General features: G+C 39.9%; 3 protein-coding genes across 4 annotated transcripts; 1 reads left to right on the forward strand and 2 right to left on the reverse strand.

The window, feature by feature from the left end:
• Positions 1-46: 46 nt before the first annotated feature.
• si:dkey-250k15.4 lies at positions 47-5,377 on the reverse strand. Its single transcript, XM_047598186.1, has 4 exons — positions 5,295-5,377; positions 2,334-3,607; positions 1,132-1,208; positions 47-1,015 (listed from the first exon to the last, which is right to left on the reverse strand). Exons 2-4 carry the CDS (start codon positions 3,592-3,594, stop codon positions 422-424), a joined length of 1,932 nt encoding a protein of 643 aa, XP_047454142.1. The 5' UTR covers positions 3,595-3,607; positions 5,295-5,377; the 3' UTR covers positions 47-421.
• Positions 5,378-5,601: 224 nt separating this feature from the next.
• On the forward strand, positions 5,602-9,470 carry pafah1b3. 2 transcript variants are annotated; one of them, XM_047598189.1, is made up of 6 exons: positions 5,602-5,638; positions 5,951-6,044; positions 6,520-6,609; positions 7,190-7,306; positions 7,472-7,594; positions 8,118-9,470. In XM_047598189.1, exons 2-6 carry the CDS (start codon positions 5,964-5,966, stop codon positions 8,373-8,375), a joined length of 669 nt encoding a protein of 222 aa, XP_047454145.1. In that variant the 5' UTR covers positions 5,602-5,638; positions 5,951-5,963; the 3' UTR covers positions 8,376-9,470. The 2 variants fall into 2 exon arrangements, with proteins under 2 accessions (XP_047454145.1, XP_047454144.1); XM_047598188.1 differs by lacking the exon at positions 5,602-5,638 and having other exon boundaries at positions 5,645-6,044.
• A 1,728-nt stretch (positions 9,471-11,198) lies between these two features.
• LOC125016029 (hemicentin-1-like) lies at positions 11,199-21,627 on the reverse strand. The gene is made up of 16 exons (XM_047598194.1): positions 21,448-21,627; positions 21,047-21,355; positions 19,434-19,715; positions 19,073-19,339; positions 18,848-19,000; positions 17,078-17,092; positions 16,613-16,903; positions 15,400-15,681; positions 15,047-15,310; positions 14,310-14,585; positions 13,888-14,139; positions 13,520-13,795; positions 13,174-13,425; positions 12,780-13,091; positions 11,874-12,134; positions 11,199-11,664 (listed from the first exon to the last, which is right to left on the reverse strand). Exons 1-16 carry the CDS (start codon positions 21,500-21,502, stop codon positions 11,576-11,578), a joined length of 3,636 nt encoding a protein of 1,211 aa, XP_047454150.1. The 5' UTR covers positions 21,503-21,627; the 3' UTR covers positions 11,199-11,575.
• Between the last annotated feature and the right edge of the window lie 1,366 nt (positions 21,628-22,993).

Here is a 22,993-nt window from a genome sequence, read left to right on the forward strand (position 1 = left end):
AATCAGCATTACCTTTTGATTAGTTTAATTATATATGCAGCCAGGATTGAGTCAGAATTTCTTTATTATTCATTTTTTACAAATAAACTTCTGTTTTTTTGCATTTAAATATAGCCCACAGAAAAAAAATAGAACAAATACAGCTAAATTACCATTATAGCACCTGTGTGTTTAATGCCCAGCTCTGTATAATAAACATGCTCCAGAGATGTAAACTATGCATAATTGTGTGTTTCTTCGTCACAGCATGAAAGGGAAAATGAGGTATCGTTCTTGAGATGGCAGTGATTTAATTCTGTCCTCTCAATAAAGTATAGAAGCACAACACATTTTTGTAGCTGTCTTGATGGTACAAATGAATAGAAAACTGTTTTTTTAGTTTCTATGCAAGGCATGTCTCTATGCAGAGCTTCACTACACATTAGTACAGCCTCATAGGAGGGAAGGACCAGTGCTCAGGGCTCAGCAATGAGGAACTGAGAGGTGCTGGGTCTCTTCCAAGCATGTCAGACGGGGGGAAATGTATCATATCCAAGGGGTGGGATCTGAGGGGAGGGGGAGGACAATTTGAAGACCAACTGAACTGGCTGAAAGGCTTGAAGTGATCGCTCTGACGGTGATGAGCTTGGACAGGGAAGTATCTGTCAGTAACGTGCAATGACTCTGCTGGTAACTGTACTTGGTTAGGAAAGAAAGGCTGGATGTTACTGTCAGGATATTGTGGCCCACAGCTCCTCTCTCTACCTGCGCTGGTTTTTATAAAGTTCTCATCAAGGGAATCCCATGTAATTATTTTGTCGCCCTGTGACTTAATGAAAATTCCCTCCCAAGGCTCAGACGGTGAGGGATTTTCTTCCCGACATATGGCAGGGGAGGGAACAAAAAATTTTTCTGCTGAAGCTCCAGTGGACTCAAAATCCATACATAGGCGAGGAGAGAACCTAGTTTTGAGGCCCTCATCTAAAAGGTTAACAGAAATGTCCATGGGGCTTGTCAACCACTCAGTAGACTTCACCTGAAACACCAACAGCAGCAATATTAATTATAACAATAATTAATAAGAATTTTAAATTATGGCAGGATTAGATGCGAAAATTAACAAAAACAAGTAGTTTAAGCATAAGACCTCACCTGTTCCAATCTCTGGTGTGGCTGTGGAGTGGACTGCCACTTAAAATGTCTACTTTGTTTCATTCTAACAGATGTATCTAAATAGGAGGAAACACAACTTAAGAACTGCAGATAAACCAAGCAGTGCGGACTAATATCAGCTGCACAGATTAATGTGACAAAGACCACCTTTGAAAATAGGCTAACAGTATTTAAAGGCTGTCTTTAAATAGTATGTGGTTTACACCAACAAATAAAGGCCGTCCCTTATGTACAGGCTGGAGAAAAAACAAGGGTGGATAAGTTCTTGGTCATATATTATAAATTCCAGCTAAATATGATATATATTTCTACTGCTTTAATTTAATAACTTGGAACAATGTAATTGTCCCGTTTCGTTCATGGTAGGTGTATGACGTCCACTGAGTCAGTTTCAGGAAGTGCTAAATTTGTATTAACAGCACAATAAAGTAATATTAACAGGGGAATGGTATTGGATCAAAATGAGTCTTCTTAATAACATATAACATGTCTTTATTATACTTATCAAACAGACTGCACTGAAAATAAAGGCCTGTCTCTAATGTAATCTGCTTCATATAAAAGCTTGTCTTCTGAGGTGAATACATTTTTAATGACATTATATCTTCAAGTAAACAGCAAGAAACCCTGTTGCATTCTCTGTATAAAAAGTCGGTGCAAATTGTGATACAAAAAAAAGGATTCACTATCTGACCTACAGAGAGAGGCTTTTAGACTGCTGTTTTGTTTGTATCTTGAATCTGCACATGGACATGAAAACCTGTTTATCAGCTTGAAAGAGAAGCAAGCACAGTTCATTCTTGCTATAATTTATGACTATGATGATGAAATATACAGTATTAGGTGTGTTAAATGTTATGTGTAAAGTAATTAATTGTTCAAGGTAGTAAATATGAATGAATGTAATTTACTGAAGAATAAAAAACTTTCTCAGATCTGACTTAATAAATTGACAGTAACAACTGCAGTGGCCCACAGGGATGTTTCAAATACCACACTATCATCTCCAGATTGCCCTCAATATGAATATGTATTAAGTCAAAATATACCGTTCCAATTCAACTTATTACCATACTCATAACTAGAAAACCTTCTATGTTATTCTGCATCATCTGTTAACATAGTGACACATGATGCAGAATATCATCAATTACTACACTTAAATTCAGCATAGTACTCACCTGCATACAAGGGCTCACTCTCATCTGTCATACATGTCTCCTGATCTTGGGCTGCCTGTGTGGGATCTCTATCAAAGATAAGGCCTCGCTGCACTTCAAGGAGGTTCTCCTGAAGCCAGGGGCCGTGCCTCTCCCGCAGCTTCTTCACGAGCACCTCCCTGCCCTCTGACACCAGGTTTCTCCTTCTCAGATATGGGAACTGCAAAGACTCACACAAACGTGCCGCCACGGTACTGATAGCCTTAGATACATATGCAGGATCTTGTCTTCTGTGCTGCGTGTCATCGCTGTCAGAAGTAGGTGAGCAGGAGCGTTGTAGTGGATCGAGATCATCAGTTTGTGTCAGGTGGACAGGAGGCTCGGGGTTCTTCGGGGTTCGCTCAAGAGTAGTGTGTTTCTTTACTCTCTTTTTTAACGCCTTTGCATCATTTCTAGTCACTAGTGACTCTCTGCTCTCTTCAAAGGCAACACTGTTGGCAGTTTTCGTTGTTACAACACTGAGGGATCTGTGTTTAGATGAGAACATGTTTTTCAAACTTCCAGATGGAAGTTCAAATTGTTGCTGAGGGCTCTGCCTCGGTGTAATATTTGATCCTTGACAACTCAACTCTTTCCTCTCCTTCTCTTGACTATTATCATGAGTATTTGTTGCAGGGTCTGTTTTATTTTTACAAGGAGGAACAACATCTACATCAAGCAGGCCATCGCTGGACAATGCAGCAGGGATGAGAAACGCTGCAGATGGATGTGAAGTAGAATTGTTCTTGTTTTTTTTTGCCTGCTGTCCACTTTGCTCCAGTTCCTTCTGCTCACTTAGCAAACGTTCAATATCAACAGACTTCACCTCATGGTTAAAAAGGCCGTGGTGCCCTATCAGGCGGCTGTCTGTGATGATACTGGGCTCCTGTGCAACAGGAACGACACTTAGAAATGGTGTCTCACTCTTTGAAGGAAAGCAACAGCTACTATGACAGCATTTATGGACACGAGGCATGTCTCTACTGCTTCTGCGACAACACTGACGATATGTTTTGGTCCTTGAGATGTCCTTCCCACCATCTCTCATTTGACTCCTCTCCTTGCGTGTCTTCAGTCGTTTGGTTTTGTGCTGCATGTCTCTATTAGCAGAGGGACAACACTTAGAGTGTGCAGTGCAACAGCTCATCGAGCAACATATTTTATCTGATGTTTTTGAGTGCTTGTGGGAAATGTTCACAGCCTTTGCTATTTGTGATAAAGACCCTGCACCAATGTGGTTCATGCTGAACAAAATTCTGGGGAAAAGATAACCACAATTAGTCACCTCTACGTCTACAGGAAACAAAATCTGAGTTGAGTAACTTCTAAAGCAAGAGTGTCAAACTCATTTTAGTTAAGAGGCCACACTCACACACTTCAATCTCTTGGGGGCCAGACCAGTAACACAATAACTTATTAACTTGTAAATAATGACAGCTCCTAATGTTTCCCTTTACTTTAATGTAAAGAAGTACAAGTACATGTAATGAACAACTGTAAATTGAAGTGCAAAGTGCAAGTGCAATTTCTTATTTTATTGAAAATTTTCAGCTGTTATCTTCAGTGTTTGTTTGCGGTCAATTTTTTCCGAATTCATCCCACGGGCCAGATTAGAACCTCTGGTGGGCCAGTTTTTGCCCCCGGGCCTTATGTTTGACACTCCTGCTCTAAAGGACGCAGATGCATGTGCCAGATTGACTCTACCTTAAAAATAAGCACTGTAGATACAGTGACATTTGTAAAATGCATGTCAAATATAATTTTTTTATCATAACAATTTTCATAACAATGTTAGGGAAATATGTAAAATGAACAGCAATGTGTGCTGCTTTGCATAGTTAAGCAGAAAGTCATAAAGTTGCTATATATGGAAAATCTGTTTCATTGCTATTAACAGTGCTTACACAGTATTCACATTAAACCCACAAATTTAAGTCCTTTCACAGGGTGAAAATTATAGGCGAATTTGTTTAGCATTACATTAAACATGAGTTGGTCTTCCGTATTCAGCTTTAAGAAGAATCAGAGTGACTCAACAGTGGCATGTATGACATTTTTTCACACCTCAGCAGCACATTAAGAGGAAACACACAGTGCAAATTTACAACGGCGCTACCACTGCAAACAGACTGAACTGGTGATTGCAAGTACTTTAGCTATTAACATAATAAAAACTGGAAAACTTGATGGGTCAGCACACACTTCTAGTGGGAGTGCAGAGTAGAATAGCCTAAAACAGGTCAAAAACACAGAGCTTTGTTCCCAAATCACTGACTCAAAAGCTTTATAGAAACAACCATGAGAAAGTTTAAAATCATTTTGTAGAGATAATTTCTAGGTAATATTAATGACTCTATGTGTATGATACTAAAGGATCTTGACAGTTAGAAGATGCATTGGACGTGGGCTGTAATTCCTTTAGGCCCATCTCCCTAAATCAATGCAACAAAAATAAAAAATAGTGGAAAAGACAGTTTCTGAGACAGAAATGTGGCCTTTGTATACGCGAAAAAAGGCATAAAAGCTCTACACATGGCTAAACACGTGGTATTTCTCTCTGCCATTGTATTAAAGAGGGCTAGCCAGCAGAAACAAAACAGAAAACAGGTCACCATTACTGACACAACAGGATCAGAAAATGTCATGTCTCTCTATAACTTTAAACACTAAACAAAATCCTTAACAGCAACACATACAAAATACATACATGCATACATACATACATACAACTGCGCTCTCTGGTGGTTTGTGACAGATTTAACGTTGGGAAACGTAACGTCAACCACTAGGTGCATGGTGCACTGGAAGCACACGTGTTTAAAGTTGCAGCTGTGACTGCTAATAAATAACTTTAACTTTAGAAACACAGGAAGACAAAGGTCAAACATGCAAGAAGACATTTTCTACAAGTGAGAAATCTGTTATTAACTACCTGCTGCTTACCGAAATGTTCCGTATTTGAATCAGTCGTTGCTTGGCAACATGCCGCAGATGTGTTTCCCTGCGCAGCACTAACTCCCACGAACACTACAATTCTGGACGAATCCACTCGCACAGACGAGGAGGTAATGCTGTCTCATGTTTGTGGGCCTTTTTCAATTTAACAATATAGTATTTGTTAAATTTTGCATCTGATATGTTCTGAAATAAAACGTAAAATACGGTACAATAATAAAATGTTAAATAATTCCAAAACTCGTCAGATAGATTTGTTGTTGCCCATAAAGGAGAATGGTACGTGCAATTATAGTGAAAATCTACTTCCTGAAACTGAATTGGGGATAACGGTATTTTGATTTAATGGCAGCCTGTATTCAGTAATAACTCTAAATGTAGATGTGTTTAAAGCTTCATCTGTTCCCTTTGGCACAGTATAGGCTTGTATAATTCAGCGTTAACACGTCTAATGTTACAACTGTCGGACCGTGGTCCCTTAAACTATACATATCTTGTGATTTAGCAAGTCGGCTAGCTGCTGTTGCTAATTCTGCCACCTTCCATCGATTTTGCCGGTAGTTTTAGCGATAGGTTGTTGACTGATCGGCTTGTTTGCGTTGCTAAAACTATCAACAGCTCTACGTGATTGTCTTCCTAAACAGGTAGAGCCAAGTCATGAGTGCAGGAGACTCAAACCCAGCCGCCACACCCACTCCCTGTGAAGACATCCAAGGAGACGGACGATGGATGTCTCTGGTGTGTGACGTGACGTTATTATTATGAGTCTTGTATTACTTACGTGTAATCAGTCACAGTTAAGGCATGCATCTCAGCTGAAAATCCAACTGTGACACCATAGTGCACTCTTCAGTGGTGACGGGTTAATAAAGAAGATATCTTACCTTATTTTCATAGTCAAAGACTTTTGTATAATTTATGAAAAAGAAATACACACAGTTGTAACTTCACAGAATGCATCTGGTTCCACAAGTGTACTTAATGAACTGGCAAGTATTTAGTTTTACATGTTCAGAAATATGATAAATAACGATAGCCACGAAATTTACAACTGCGTAATCAGTTTGTGTTTTCAGCTTTCAAACGTAACTTTTTCACCTATTCAAGACCATACCCCAGCAACCGTAGTGAGGATAAGGGACAGTAGAAGATGAGACGAGATTCAAGAATGTGACACATGCTAATTTGTGTATCTGTGTTTTTCTTTTTGCAGCACAACCGCTTTGTGTCTGACAGCAAAGACAAAGAACCTGATGTCCTGTTTGTTGGAGACTCCCTCATTCAGCTCATGCACCAGTTTGGGGTGAAACAAAGATTGCATTCATGTTCAAAGATCACATTGATATACACAGATGAGGCATAACTTTATGACCACCTTCCTAATATTGTGCAGGTCTCCCTTGTGCATCTAAAAGAGTTGTGACTCATCAGAGAATGGACATGGTCCTTCTGAGGGTGTCCTGTGGTGTCTGGAAATAGAATGTTGGTAGTGGGGACCTTTGGTTCCTATGGGTTGAGGGGGTTTTGTAGATCATCCCACAGATACTTTTTTTTGTAAGTGAGGTAGATTTTTTATGGACATATAATGCGCAGTACCGGTGTCATTACTGTATATTGAAAGTGCACCAGAGTCTCAGTTTTTTAGCTCGCTTATTCCTTTTGGTTAAAATCTGTTAATGAGTCTGTGCGAGCATCGCTTTGCAGAGGCAAGCAGTGTAAAGAGGCTGTTGCCTGGGTGGGAGCAACTTATAAAGTTATGCCCTGATCAGTGTATGTGTCTTTTCTGTAAACGGTGTTTAATAGTTTGTCATGTTCTCATACACATCTCAGACGTCACATTTTGTTTCCTTAATGTGACATGTTTTGTTGTGGTTTGTGTACAGATCTGGCGGCAGTTGTTCTCTCCTCTCCATGCCCTCAACTTTGGAGTGGGTGGTGATGCAACACAACATGTGCTGTGGAGACTGAGCAACGGCGAACTGGATAACATCAGCCCAAAGGTCCAATACACTACCAGAAATAGAAAACATGATCACACTTGTTCATTTGCACAAAAGACTGATTGTATTAAACTCTGTGCTAAAATCCAAATTCCTGGTAAGTTGACCCCAAACTATCAATGACATGTGCTTAGTCATGCACTCTTTTCTCTTTTGTTGTTGTAGGTTGTTGTGCTCTGGGTTGGCACCAACAATCATGGTCACAGCCCTGAGCAGATCTGTGGAGGCATCTTGGCTATCGTCCAAGTCATCAAGAACAAGCTCCCCCATGCTCACACGCTCGTACTTGTAGGTTTTTTGATGCGTTCTGTCTGTCACCCACATGTTTGTTGGAAGATGTTCATGAAGCCATTAAATGATATGTGTGATATTACACTTTCAGTTGCATCTCAGGTATCTGAAAGAAGTAAAGCAATAGTGTTCTTGATTCATTAGATTAATCCTGCACTTAGGTTGGCACAAATGTGAACTGTTTCACATACTGTATTTAAAAAAATCTCTAACAAAATGTGAATTTTCTTCAGGTTCAGGGGTGCTGCAAACTTATTTCATTTGAATTGCAACAGACATGTTGCTCAAGATGAGATAATCCTTTATTTATTCCACAGTGGAGAATAATAAATATGAAATTTTTAATTTTTATTTTCCCCTATTTCCCCCCTGTTAAACTTGGAAGTTATTGAAGTTTTATTTGCATATGAAATCTTTAAGTGTGAACTCACAAGATGTTCAAAGGAGCTGTCAATTTAAGTGACTTTATTCCTTAAATGTTAATTTTATAGTTCAAAACATTTGCTCATCTGTTTTCCAGGGTTTACTCCCCAGAGGTAAATCACCAAATCCTCTGCGCGAGCGAAATGCCAAGGTTAACAAGCTAGTCCAAGAGGCTTTATCATCTCTACCCCACGCATCTTTCTTCAACGTGGACCCTGGCTTCGTCCACTCCAGTGGTTGCATCTCCCACCAGGACATGTATGACTACCTTCACCTGACTCCTCAGGGCTACCAGGCTGTGTGTGAACCCCTCCACGCTCATCTCAAATCCATGCTAGATAAACCTGAAAACTGAGAAAGCAGGTTACAAATATACACTACCACAGTGGTCCTCGTCCCTGTCTCTGGAGAGCATCCCACGCTGAGTAGTAAGGCCTTGAATGGTGGATTAAATCGATTACTAAGGGCTAAGAGCTGCACAAAGTATCGTGGAAGTGATCTCCTTGGCCAGGGTTGGTGACCACTGTTACAGATAATGGGACCATATGTTTTTTTGTTTTTTTTTTCTTTTTTTTGTGTGTGTTTACAATACAGTCAAAAATTTAATGTGCGACAAATCCCTGCCTCAGTTCCCAGAACACCTGTTTCGCTAGCTTTCAGTTCTCAGGATGATTTTTCACAGAGGGATTGTTTCATTTCTCTACCACATGTTACAAGGGAAAATGTCTAAAGGTCATCACAATAAAATCAAATTTAAAGAGATGACCTTTAGAACCTAGCCAACGTTATGTAGATCAAAACATGACTTTGCCGCAGCATATAGAAGGTTTCATTTATGGCCTAAATGCTAAATAACTGGAATAACTATATTACCTTAAATTCAGATCTTTAAGAAGGACTAATGAAAGAACCCTGCTTTGACAAAACAAACTATCTGACTGAGGCCACAGGAACAGGAGTTACTTGGAAAAGAGCTTGGGACTCTTCAGGTTTATATGCCTCTACACAAGTACCCAGAGTCCCACCTTTGTTTGGACATAGCTTTACAGTATTGTGATGTCTGATATTTTTTTTGTACATGTTAATTTGGACCAAAGCTTTTGATTTTCGTTTACAAAACAATTGACCATTACTGTCTCTTTTCTTTTCATCAGGTCATATTATCTTATGAATTCCCCTTTTCATTCACCTACCCTAACAGTTCCTGTCACAGGCTGTTGATGTATTTGAGTGGGTTGTGATGCTGCACTGATACACCCGTCTGCTTGTGCTTCAAGGCCAATCTCTTCTCTAACGTTGCAAGCCCATGAGACACTTTAAAATGCTTTACTTCACACTAACATGCTTCTGAACCTTTCCAGACACGGATTGCGCTACAGGATTTGAATTATGTTCCGGGATGAGTGATTGTGGATGTGATGAAAGAAATACATTAAATATCAAAACAAGAGGGTTTCAGTGTCCTTTGATTGATTTGAGCCCATCTGTGTGCTGATACTGAGACATTTATCGCCAATGATGCAGAGCTACACTGTTAGGCCTGAAAGGATTGATCACAAACCACTGAGTTCATGATGAGTGCACTTGCACATATTATGTCCACAGGAGATGCATTACTGATGGTTGACTGGTTGGTGCCTCTGTTAGGTTGAAGGCAGAGAGCTGGATTTCAGGAACTCGAGGAGTGCGAACAAGTTTGACTTTGCCCCTAGCATCCTCCAAGCACATCAATGTTAGGTACAAGACAGATGCATTTTCACAGAGTCATTACATATAATACAATACCGGAATACAGAACGTCTCACAGTTCAACTCCATTGCAATGGTGTTGACAGGACTAATAGAAAATCCTCGAGGGGTCAGAAGCGTGTGAACGATTCGTTTTCTCACCGAGATAAATGATAAGGTGTAACTCAATACCTTGAAAAAAAGTTGTTGGCAGACGAACAACTCCTATTGTGTTGAAAGCCACCCACTGTAGAGGGGGCAGTTGTGCATATCATGTTTTTCGGCAATTGCCAGTTGATAAATGTGCCACAGACAAAATTCCAGACATCAACGCGTTCCTTTATAAAGAGCCTCGAACGACAAGCCCTTTCATTCACTCAGTGCGACTGAAGTTAGAGCATTTCCATTCAGGATTTTTCCACACTGACACTAACTGACAGCCATGGGACCAAGGACCCTTTTACTGGTGGTTCTTATACTACTCATATTCAACGATTACAGCGAAGGGGTAGGAAAGAAAGGTACTGTATCAGAGCGGCATCTTGAAATTAATTCTCACTGCAGCACCGTCTTTAATGTTCTGTGATTTTATTTTTCTTTTATCAAAGGTACTCCTGAAACAGATGAACAGTCCTCAGTTGTCAACACAGACATCGATGGTATACGTGAGAGTCATTTTATTATTTCAACAGAAGTCCTCAATAATAATAATAATAATAATAATAATAATAATAATAATAATAATAATAACTCACTTTTTATGTGGGACAGACTATTTCCACTTCTTATTTTAACCTAATTTTATTAATTGTAAGTATAAATTGTGTTGCAGCATCTGATGGAGGAATTCAACAGTGCCCATGCTCTCTGAGTAAGTATAATTCAAGGACAGTTATGAAGATATCATATTATCATTTTAATGTAAACACAGCTTCTGTATCAGTGAAACTCATTCTGCTTGTTTATCCTCTCCCCTCAGGTAAGGATGGAGAGCATGGTCCCTCACGCTGCCGCTGTGAGCGGTTTGCCCCGCGCAAGGCTGCAAAACGTGAGTTGCCTTAAGTTTCTCAGATTTATAAAATAATATTGTATTAAAATAACAGGAGAGATTAGTGACAAAAATATATATATGTATATGTCTTTAAATGTAAAGTGATTATGAATTGGGACATTGAAACATTTTTTCTTACCCCAAATGAAAGGAGGAGTTTGTCCTAAGAACAAAAAGTGCAGGAAAAATCGCAAGCAACGGCAGGATACTCCACAGAAGAATCTTGGCCCCAGTGTCCCCATATGAGTAACACAAAGAAGCTGTCCTTACACATCATATCCTCATTTATGGATATTTTGTAATCATTCTTGTCACACATATTTCATGGTATACAATCTATATATTTTTTTTCAACGGCAAAATGGTTATGCTTGCTTTCGCTGTAGCTTTCTGCATCAGCACCAATAGACCTGCATTTGCATCCTTCTCAATAAAGTCTCAACAGATTTTTTTTTTTTTTATTATTGATTAATAAATAATTACAGTGAATCAAAGTATGAGTACATTTACTTTACGCACGCTCTGATTTCAGCATGATTTACAGAATAAAACTGAAGGTGTTCAGAATTAAGGAATTTGATTTGTAGCAGAGGGGTATGGTATGATAACTTTAAAAATCCTTAATCAGTCAGTGCTATAATTGAATAATTAGCTCAGCACCGTTAGTGCCATTATTACACTACGGCTATGACGTATTTTCCCATGAGATTATTGTCAAAGACTGTAGAGGGAGCAAGAGGACTTTCAGAGTGTCTGGGCTTCTCTGTGTGGTCGGCTCAGTTGAACAGCACTGGGGCAGATAATGCAAACAGACCCATCAACATCAGGCTGACGTGGGATGGGAAGTGGATTGCAGAGGCATGATCTGTTTATAGAAGTAATGCAAATAGGAGAACAAACAAATATATTTAATACAACATGAGGCACCTGCAGTTGTGTGGCATCTAGTATACAGTAATAGTGCAGTAATGGCAGTTTAACTATGCAAAGGAAGATTATGAAGTATAATCAAGAGCTTGTTATGTAGATACTGTAGTGACCAAAAACGAAAAGGAGATATTAAAGCTCTCTCACCTCTCACTGCCAAAGTAAAAGTCTTCATTTGATGCATTGTCATGTTGGTCATGGGGTTTCTTGCCTTACATGTGTAGGTCCCCTCATGTTGTTTGTCCGCAGAGAACGTGAAAACAGATCCTGTTTGAACATGTGCTGACTGATTGTTTAAGAACCAGTAGAAGTCACACTCTGGCCGAGATTCAGCAGAGCACGTCAGGGAGACCACGGTGCCCTTTTCAGCTGAGTCTGGACCGGAGATATTCACACTCAGAGGGCCATCTGCAAACACAAATAAAGCTGGTCAGAATCATGTTAAGTAAAGTGATGATTATTATGTTGCCTTGCTGTGAAATCCTCACATTTACATAAAATAAAGTTACCATAACTTAAGTTTAGGATTAACACCGTGTCTCACATTAGTAGATAAAGTCTGTTCGCCGTCGTTCTCAGTCCCTCTCTTTTACTTGCTTCCTTATCACATCCTTATCACTCCCTGGGTTCTTCTTCCCAGACCATCTTATATTAATTCACTTTCACCCCCTCTCATCCCTCAATCAATTTCCCTCAGTTCCTGACAACCAATAAACTTCCTTTCATCGGTCAAAGCTTTAGTTATTTCACGTTTACTCTTTGTGGCCTTTGAGGAGCTTTCTGAGCCTCATGTAGGTCGTTCTGTGAAAACTCAAGCCATGCATCATATTATTATGAGTAAATATGTGAACTGTTTAGAGTAAAATCCTCTTCTAATGATCCAGCGCACACTCGTAGATCAAATGAAAAGTCAGTGTTCCGACTCCCGAACAATGACAATGTTTCTCCTACCTGCATATTAAAACCTGTTTCATGCAACGTTTTAATATAAAAGTGCTAATTTTTTATAAACTACTTTAAAATGCACACTCCATTGCTTCCTGCAACACTCACAGTTGACTTCGAGGTTGTATGGGGGGCTCTCGTGCTGAGCAGCCTGATTTTTAGCGACACACTGATACACCCCGTCACTGTACATTGTCACCGGGGTGAAGTGTAGCATGTTTTCAGCAGTGTGGTAGGACATGTGTGGGTGGGTCATGTTGAGCGTCATGTTGAGCGTCATGTTGAGCATCATGTTGAGCGTCATGTTGTTCTTCATCCAGTAGATCGTGTCATAGGGCCCCATGACGTCACAGACAAGAGTGAAGTTTTCATAGTTAATTGGAATTGAGCTGCTTTCAACCATCACTGACTCTATGGCCTCTGTAAACACAAACACAGTGAGTTAACAGGGAAAGACCACAACACATATCAGGTACATCTAAATTCCTTCCAGTTTTCATACCAATGACTGTGAGCATTTTGGATGCTGTGCTGTTCTTTCCTGTCATGTTATTGTAGGCCATACAGGTGTACTCCCCACTCATGTTTAAAGACAGAAGGTCAGTTGTAAAAACTGAAGTATTGGCCACCATGGAGCCATTGAACCACCAGGAGAAGCAGCTGGGAGGCCTCGACGTGGCGGAACAGCTGAAGGTGGCGCAATTTCCGGTCTCAACAAAATCCGGCCCATTAATGACAGGCGTATCTGGTCCAACTGCAACAGAACAGGACACCAACAATCTTGTACCATGCATTTACTGTACATAAATGTAAAGAATGTAATTTTAAAATAGGCATGTCACACTCACAGTTGACAATCAGATTGTAAGGAGGGCTGGTCATATTTCCAACAGCATTGATAGCCTCACACTGGTAGATTCCCGTATCATTACGTCCCACTGCTTTGAATTGAACTGTCTTGTTATTCATGTAGAAGACAGTTCTGTCGTTTTCATGAAGAGGCTCATCGTCCCTCATCCAGTAAATGTTATCAGCAGGTCCAGTTACATTGCACATTAAATTATATGAATCACCCTCACTGGCAGGATTCATTGGCGCTTCGACTTGCACATTTTGTATTGGGTCTGAAATTGAAGTAAAACACATTTTTTAGTTATCACTCAGGGCGCTGTTCCTTTTCACATGTGGGAAAAGCATTTTTTACACAAAGTCTCACCAACAACAGTAAGCATTTTGTAGGCAGAGCTGTTTTTGCCGGTGATGCTGTTGAAGGCCATGCAGATGTATTTCCCGCTCATGTCTGTGGTAAGAGGAGGTGTGACATACTCCGACATATTGGAGACCAGAGATTGGTTGAAGTACCATTTGTAGTGGCTGGGGGGGACAGATGCTGAGTGACAGCTGAAAGTGACATTGTCTCCTGATTTCACCACACTCAGCCCCTCGATGGTTGGCATCTCTGGTCCATCTAAACACGTGGATAATAACTCAAATCACTTTCACTGAAATCACGGACACTTCATTGTCTAGACCTCCAGACAACGAGAGGCTGTGCATAAAAGGAGAATTTCACCACTGAATAATGTGGCTGCACTGGCTCACGTGTCTCTTAGTTTGAGAAAAATACCAAATACTTACAGTTAACTTCCACGTTGTGAGGGTTGCTGGTCTTGTTGCTCACAAAGTTAAAAGCTTGGCACTGATAACTTCCATTATCTGAATGTTGCACAGGGTTGAGAGTCAGTGTCTTGTTGTCCATGCCAAACGCTGCTGTACTGTCAGCGGTAATAATGTGGCCATCCTTCCACCACTTTATGCTCTCAGCTGTTCCAGTCACTTCACAGTGCAGAGTGAACGATTCATTGAGAATAGCCGGACGGCCAATATAATTCACCACAACTGATGTTATTGGATCTAAGAGCAGAAGAAAAGAGATTGCGGGATTTAAATTTGCGCATATATCACATGAGGTTTTAAGGAATTGATTTACATGTAAGGACGCAAACTTATTTAGTTTCTCACAGAGAGTGAGATGAGAAACCTCCCTTATGTCTAAAGCCTGCAATTAGCTTGGTGAGCTAGCTTAGCATAAAGTCTGGCATACTGAAGATAAGCTAATTTATCTACTAGTGCCTCTGAAGTTCAACAATTGCCCAAGAAAATAAAAAATAAATAAAAAATGTGTATAATTCAATAACTATTAGTTTTTGTGTGTCATAGAAGGGTTCATCAATACACACTCTCTGTCAGGAAATTAAAAAAACCTGCTACACAAAACTGCCCAGTTCCTAAGATGATTTCATGTACATGAAGAATGGATCAAAACCAAAGAAGCAAAGAATTCATACTCTAAAATACTATAAATCCAGCCTTACCCAGTACCCGAATCATCTGAGTTGCTTTGCTGAACCTGGCTGTGACTGTGTTGTGAAATAGGCATGTGTAATTTCCCGTGTTGTTCGGTGAAACATTCTCTAGTTGAAGCTGTGGGCCAAAGTGATTTAGGTACACTCCATTAACCATCCACTGGATCATTGGCTCAGGGCTGGACTCCGCTGAGCACGACAGAGTGAGGTTAGATCCTGTTTCGTACGTATACATCATGGGCATTATCATCATCATTGGGTTACTTGGACCATCTGTTGATACAAAAAAAGGATTTTTTTTCAGTATTAAGTTTGTATTTTGTTTTATATGTAGATACTACTCATGTTTTCTTCAGACTCACAGCTGATGTTCAGGTGGACTGGTTGGCTGATTTCATAGCTGATACCGTTGGACACATTACATCTGAATGGTCCCTGGTAATGGCGGCTCACGTTGACGATAGTGAGAATGGCGCCATCATTGCTGGTCTGTATGTTCTCACCAGCTGTGAGTGTGGAGTTTCCCTTGAGCCACGCATAAGACAGGGAGGTGCCGTTGGACACAGAACACATGAAAACGGCAGTGTCATTGAATTCCACCAAGTTGATTGCTTTTGCTTGGAGGGTCACGTTTGATACCGGCACTGCAGAGATGGAAATAATGGCCTATTTAACATGTTATGTGGAACAGCAGGAAGGCAATGAACAAGTAAACATGTGTCGTGTCTCAACACTAGTTTGAAATATGATACAACTTAATGAACGATAAATTATTTGCATTTGTTGTGGTAGCTTTGCTCTTTGGATTGCCATGCTAGTCACGACTGGTCAGTCCACCAATCCACTACAAACTGCAACCACTTTGATCGCAAACAAGGCCCTTTTTGCAGGAACCATTTTGACAGACAAGGTCATGTAAATGATAAACCATTCTATTTTTATAACCGCTAGTGTGTCACTATGTAAATTCCCAGTTTACCTGACCATCAAAAATATCTGTGCCGTGTGTACTCTTTTGGACACAATGACTCCTGTGAAGAGTCTATTAAGTCATAAATTGTGTTTATCGATCCTTTGGGTTTAGCATCAAATGTGTGACTATACTTAACATCATATCTGTTAGAAAGTAGCACTCATTCAAAACCATGTGATAAAAAAACAACAACTTTGGATTTGGAATTTTATAACTTTTGCAACAGTCAAGACAGTGATTGTACTGACTTTTATTCAACTGAAAAAAACAATATTTTCAGTGAAATCATCGTACCTCATTTGACATCTGAAACTAAGAGTTGAGACAACTTGAGAGCAGGTGTAAAGTTGATCGAGGCGGTTACTTGCTCAAGGCAAACAGAGCATTATGGCTTCACTGTAGCTAATGGTGTCCTTCATTACTGGTAGATCCTTTTGCCTTGCAAATTATCTCTTTGGAAACTCAAGTAAGCCAGGGAGGAAATGGCTTTTTCAGGAAAATGCAGGACTAACCACAGAGATGGAGAGGTTGTTGTGTTGAATAAACTTAATATAGATTGGAATGTGTTAGTGGGGACACAGAAAAAGCTGGAAATCCCTTACCTTGAACAGACAGCGTTAATTCACCGGTAAAACCAGATAAGTCCTGTAATGTGTAACGTCCAGAATCTTCAAGCGTTACTGACGTCAAAGTCAGTGATGAGGTATTTACATCAAACGTCGTCCTATTGTTCCGAGCATCAATGATTGAATAGGTTCCAGAACTTATGAACACAATCATGCGGTTGTTGAATATCCATATCCCTGAATTGACAACTTGTGTGCTGGAAAGTGTCACGTTGCTGCCCACTGGCAGGGGGTTTTCAGAGGCGTAGATGTGATTGCAGTGCACATCTAGAAAAAGACAGGCAGTCAGCACTGAATGAAGCTGAATCAAAGAATGCTGAAATACTGGGGGGAAAGCACAGCATTTCTAAATGTGTTCACAAAAATGTGTGCACATTTAGAAATATTGCTCTCTATAAAATTATCGACACAATCCAATAGAGAAAAAAAAATCAAATTTACCCCCAAAGGTCACAGCTGCGAGGATTAGGACAAACACCAGTGGAGATCCCATTCTACTCCTCAGTTCTTCTCCTTAAGTCAGCTAAATGTGCTTGACTTGACTCTGGCTTTGATAAATTCAAATCTGGAGATATTGTACGGCCACGGCCCTCCAATCAGCAAATATTTGCTCTCAGTTCAGCTCTCTGTTCTTTTGATGCAAACATCATCACGAAGTCACCTCACAGCCCCGGCCACACCTTGTTTTGCCCTGTCCACTATGGGTGTGTGTCTAGGAGTGTTCATTTACTGTAAACTGTAATCTGTCATTCTGCAACTTATAACCATGCAGGGGATATTTTGTATGTGTACCGCGTGACTCGGAAACGAGACGAAAGAGATGAGCACTCAGTAGAACCACATGTTCTGGGTAAAATGTCATCAGTGAACAACACCTCTTCTCTCAGTAAAGAGACAGCAACTAAGAATACTTTGTTTGAATTTAAGCACAGGCTAGTTCCTTATTGGTCCACATCTACGTCAAACGTTGTCATTAAAACTGGACAGTTTTAGTGTTTGGTTTGTTAAGAAATTAATTGCACCCATAATCGCAACACTGGAAGGTTTAATATCAAACAATCAACTGGATGTTCTCTGTCCACTGTTCTGTTTACTGTAACCACAGTCTATCAACAAATGAGATAAAAATAATGATAATAATAACTGTGAGACTAAAATATTTTCCCAATAGCTCTAACAATTACAACAAACTTTATTTTTATTTTTTCAGGAAGCTTTTCTACTTTTTCTTTTTACAACTTCACATCTCTGAAACAACTAATGAGCATTTTCTCTTTAAGACATTTGCTTCAGTTTGTCTTGAACACCTTATTTAAGGTGTCATTTTAATACAGAATACAAAGACTTGTTATTTGACTGTTTTTGTATTTTTGCAGGGGTGTTTTTGCAGCAGGGCACCTACACTGGATTTTGAGTTTCAGGAATATGGCTGTAGTTGTGAAGTGTTTTCAGTTTGCTTTAATGGCTTCTTATCAGGCTATGTTTATTCAGTGAACATGCTGTGACAACATACAAGGTCAAAAGCAAAACTATTAAACTATTAAATACTATAAATCAAATTTACTTTTCATAACTTAATTGCTCAATAAAAATATTCATAGATTTATGACATGTCACGGAAAAAAACAAAGAATCAGGCAACATATACACACACCAAACTTCATGATTATTGATATGTATTCTTTTAAGAAGCTTTGCTTTATTTAGGACAAACTTGGATCCTAATGTTTGACAGTAAACACGTAGACTACAAGATTTCTTCACTGCACGAAGGTCATCCAAGGGCAATATGAGCCACCAACATCTGTGAAAGACAAACACGTTTTCCAGTTATTAGTCATGTGAATAAACTCACTGTGTCAGTGGTATTATTGAAGCTTCCTCTCCTTGAAAAAATCTAACCCCGGCTGAATGCTCTTGCAAGAGTATTCCTTTAATCATGAAAATGTTATTGGTAAAGCAAATATATGGGGGAATTTGTAAACACCATTGACTAAATTGCAAAAAAACTGAATAATTGTGTAAGCACTGATTTAAGTCGGGGAAAAAAAGAAACTAAAATTTTCCACCAGGAATGAGAGAGAAGGACGGTTAGATTTGTTCCATTTTATTTTATCGCTCCTTGCTGCACATACTTTATAACTGTTCAAATCACTGAGTTATGTTCAAGACTCAAATTATTTATTTAAAACAGTAAGCGGATAAAATGACTGCAACAATAGACTTTTATAGATATATTTGGCAGGCACACGTCTGGTTTCAAGCTGTTGTTCATCTTGCCTTGTGAAGAGAGGAGGAATCCAACATATGATAGCAGAGGAAGGAGCCACATCACTTGCTTTTCAGATCCTGACGGGGAAGAATCTGCACACACATGAAGTTAAAGTAAGTTTGGAAACAAATGGACAACCATTATTACTACAGTAACAGACTCACTTGTTATCATGATGTGTGTGGTGATGTTGTCGTGCACGTTAGTGTGATTGTTGAAGGCCTGACAAGAATATGGACCACTTTGTTCCTCTGTGACACCTAACAGCTGCAACAGTGGACCTGTCCCATTCACCAGCTCTCCTCTGAAAGCCCAGTGAAGCTGAGCCGGAGGATTGGACTGCGCTGAACAGAGCATGCTCAGATTTGATCCAACCAAGAAGGAGGTCATGTGCTGTCCATTCACTGTGACAGCCATGTTGTCTGGGCCATCTAAGAATGAGACAACAAAAGGAGCAGAAATGATAGATCTATGGCTGTGACTGAAACGGCAAAGGCACAGAAAACACTGTCTTGTTTTACTCACAGATGGTGGTTAAGTTTACTGGATCACTGGAGGCATTGCTGACAGGATTGAACACAAGACATCTGAACGGCCCTTGGTCGTAACGGCTCACGCTGACTATAGTGAGGGTGGAGTTTGCATCAGTGAGCTGAACTCTGTCACTGGCTGTAACCTCAGAGCTTCTGTTCAACCACAGGAAAGACAGCGAGGATCCAGAGGAGACAGAGCACTTAACAACTGCTGAGCTGTTGAACTCCATCAAGTCGGTCTGATTCACACTGAGCGACACATTAGAAATAAGTTCTGTTGAAGAGAAATAAAAAAAAAAGAAACTGTTAACTAACTTACTTAACACTATGAGCCACTGTAGAAGGCGCTACATGTTTTGGGGTGATGTTAAACTGTAACTACTAATGCAGGGATAACGTTTTTCTCTTTTTTTTTGGACCATGCTATTTATACATTTTTTTTCTTTAAAAAAGACAAATTAATAAACAGAAAAACAACTCTCTGAGTCTGAATATAATTAAAGCAGACCTTGTTTTGGTTGTATTAAAGTACATTAGAACTGAGCGTAGATCACTTAAAACACAGTAACATAGATAGGATATGACGTCGCTGTATTTGACAGTATACTTTGTTATGCCCACTTTTCTAAGCGGCGGCACTAATATATTTTTGGAAAGGGCTAAATTTAAGATTACTCATACCAATATAAAAAGGATTCTTCCAATAAAATATTCTTTAATGTCATCCACCCCTACTCCCAGTCACAGTCCCTGTGCTCCACAGACAAGGACCTACTTTCCATTCTCCGTACCAGACTGAAAACCTGCGGGGATAGAGCCTTCTGTGCAGCTGACCCTAACCTATGGAACAATTTGCCACTTCACATCTGTTCTTCCCCCTCTCTGTTCAAAAGGCACCTAAAAACATATCTCTTCTCTATGACCTACGCTCCTTAACCCCTCCCCCACATGCCCTTCCCCATCTTCTATTGTTAGGCAACCTCAGTTACCTTGAATAGAATTGTATAAATCCAAGCTGTTATTATTATTGTTATTATTATTATTATTATTATTATTTGTCATTGTACACAGGGACAAAATAAAGGCAGATGCAGAGACAGACCCGAAACTGACCTAGGAATACTCTCATCTAAACGAAAGGACACCAAAACCAAAATAATGGACTACTGTGTTAGGAAACACGTTGTTAAGTTAAGTTTTCGTGTTGCCATTACAAATATCACGCGGCAGGGGCATGAATTCCTTTAACCATTTTCTGCAAATTGTTGAGCAATGCTCAAGTTTCATTGTTGCAGGAACCTTTCCCAGGAGAAAGGTGTAAACAGTGTAAACAAACTGTCAGCACCTTTTTCTCTCCCTCTACTTGTCTAGCTATTATTGATAGAAAATCTAAACTGTGAAAAGGCACTGACAGATTTCCTTTTATTCTCCAATTAGCTCGGTTTTATGTTTCAGCATCTTACTTCTTTCTTGTTGGTGTCTACATTCATTTAAGTGAGGCTTTTACAATTCACTTACCAGTCTTGATCTGGTTGAACTGCTTATTTTGGAGGCTACAGATTTTGAACATTAAACTGCAAACAGTTAGTCCCGACTTAGTCTCACCCAGAACTGTGATGGTAGCGTCGGCCTTCAGCTGGGGGTCAGAGCTCTGCACCACGTAGACTCCCGAGTCGGCCACAGTGACCGAGCTCAGAGTGAGAGCTCCAGTGGTGACGTTGACTGACGCTCTGCCGGTGTGGCTGGGGAAAACTGCCTGCTGGTCCCCCATCCAGGTGAGGATGAGGGACTCTCCCACTGCCCAGCTTCCACTCTTTAGAACTGATAAGCCAGACAAGGACAGGGTTATTGTGTCCCCAACTACAGCAGGGTTGACAGAGGGCTGGACCTCCACAGCAGCAGAAGCCAGAAACCCTAAAAAAAAAAACAAAAGAAAGAAAGAAAAGAAAATGACCAGTTAACCAGTGTAGTTACAGACACAACCCCATCAACATAACATCACCTACCGTGTATTAAAGCAAAGAGTATGATTGCTAGAGTTCCTTCAGTTTTCTTCTCCATTTTGTTTCAGTGGTCTGACAAGCTTCTTTGCTGCTTGTCTCTTATTATATTAGTTATCATTTGTATGTCCAGCCCACCACCCATGAGCACATAGTAGCAAGTCTTATCTGCAGGTGTTTCTGGTTGGGTGATGTTGACTTTTGTCTAACTTACAAAGGAGGGTTGAATTTTTGTTTAACGTCCTAGTTGAAGTTCTACAAATGGCCTATGTGCAAAATGACAAATTATGGCAGAAGGTATGCAGGTAGAGAATGGAGTAGTAGGGGGATAAACATGACGTGTTTTCCCATTGTAGTGGCCTCTCTTTTCCGGTACAGAGCCTTTCTTAGACAGCTTAGATCCTGGAATATTCCTCCCCTTTCCACCCCTACATCTGAATGTTTTGGTGTACACACCCCACACATGACACAGCTCATTTTTATGTCTCTCTCCACGTGTGTGGTTGTGTGCGTGGCATAAGGTGGGGTGATGCACTAGATTAAGAGTAGTTAGTCCATGACGGTGGGCAATGCTGCATTTCAGTCCTGTTTTATCTGCTATATATAGCTTGTATATAGTACCAACAACAAAAAGTAAATTGGCGCTTGGTGTTCATCTGCTGTACAATTACACAAATACGTCTGTCTTTACCTGGTCACTGTGGTGTAGTAAGAAACCTTTTTTCAATTCATTTTTTTTCATTGTGCTTTTTATTTTTCATTGTGGTCATTGTGACCGTGCCTTTTTTGTTTTGTTTTGTTTTTTTGTTTGTTTTTTTAACTTTCTGAAGAAACAGCAGCAAGGGAAAACCTTTAATAATGTAGGAAACCAAGCTCATATGGCCGCCCATCTGCTTGATGCTGCCACGGCAGAAGGACAGAAGAAATAAGGAGGTCAGAGAGAAGAGAACGGAGGGGATAGGGAGGACAGAGAAAAAGAAGAAACCAGATAAATTCATGCACCTGGGTAGTGCAAATATGCAGCAAAGACATGATACTAACAAGGATACGTACCAGAGATACATGGGAGAATGATAGACTACTGTTTAGGAGGGATAGATGCAGACAGCAATCAATACATTAATATTCATTGATGTTTACACAGTGTAACAGGAAAAATGTGAGTCTCCAAATAAGCATTAATTTGTAGGCCGGTGATTAAGATGAGAGTAAGATTAAGGGTCAGTGTTAGGGAAGTAGTCCATATGTTATATAACATATGAGTATAACTCCATATAAACTACCCAGTGTCCTAATTTCCTAAGTGGGCCATTTTGGCCCATAACTTTTAGAGGGTTAAAACCATTGCTTGTTGGATGAAGGTTACAATTAGGCTAGGGTTAGTGTAAGGGGAGAGTGACAAGTGAATGCATTAGGTCAGTGAGCGGTTTTCACAGAGATGAAAGTTTAAGTTGTTTGTTTTTGAGATAGTTGCTTTTAGGATAAGGAGACAGTAAATGCATTATGTGAATTAATGTGGTTTGGTGTTTGGGGTTATGGTAAGAAGTTGTTA

The sequence above is a fragment of the Mugil cephalus genome, chromosome 11, assembly GCF_022458985.1.
Source record: "Mugil cephalus isolate CIBA_MC_2020 chromosome 11, CIBA_Mcephalus_1.1, whole genome shotgun sequence".
Taxonomy (NCBI): domain Eukaryota; kingdom Metazoa; phylum Chordata; class Actinopteri; order Mugiliformes; family Mugilidae; genus Mugil; species Mugil cephalus.

What these genes read in the sequence shown, in the direction of transcription:
- si:dkey-250k15.4 (XM_047598186.1), bottom strand. Translation starts at nt 3,594, where the DNA reads ATGAACCACATTGGTGCAGGGTCTTTATCACAAATAGCAAAGGCTGTG. An exon ending in GAGTGAGCCCTTGTATGCAG is followed by an intron (nt 1,209 to 2,333) that starts GTGAGTACTATG and finishes CCTCCTATTTAG; the next exon opens with ATACATCTGTTAGAATGAAA. An exon ending in CACACCAGAGATTGGAACAG is followed by an intron (nt 1,016 to 1,131) that starts GTGAGGTCTTAT and finishes TTGGTGTTTCAG; the next exon opens with GTGAAGTCTACTGAGTGGTT.
- pafah1b3 (XM_047598189.1), top strand. Translation starts at nt 5,964, where the DNA reads ATGAGTGCAGGAGACTCAAACCCAGCCGCCACACCCACTCCCTGTGAA. An exon ending in AGCTCATGCACCAGTTTGGG is followed by an intron (nt 6,610 to 7,189) that starts GTGAAACAAAGA and finishes GTTTGTGTACAG; the next exon opens with ATCTGGCGGCAGTTGTTCTC. An exon ending in TGGATAACATCAGCCCAAAG is followed by an intron (nt 7,307 to 7,471) that starts GTCCAATACACT and finishes TTGTTGTTGTAG; the next exon opens with GTTGTTGTGCTCTGGGTTGG.
- LOC125016029 (XM_047598194.1), bottom strand. Translation starts at nt 21,502, where the DNA reads ATGGAGAAGAAAACTGAAGGAACTCTAGCAATCATACTCTTTGCTTTA. An exon ending in AGTCCACCTGAACATCAGCT is followed by an intron (nt 15,311 to 15,399) that starts GTGAGTCTGAAG and finishes TTGTATCAACAG; the next exon opens with ATGGTCCAAGTAACCCAATG. An exon ending in TCACAACGTGGAAGTTAACT is followed by an intron (nt 14,140 to 14,309) that starts GTAAGTATTTGG and finishes CCACGTGTTTAG; the next exon opens with ATGGACCAGAGATGCCAACC.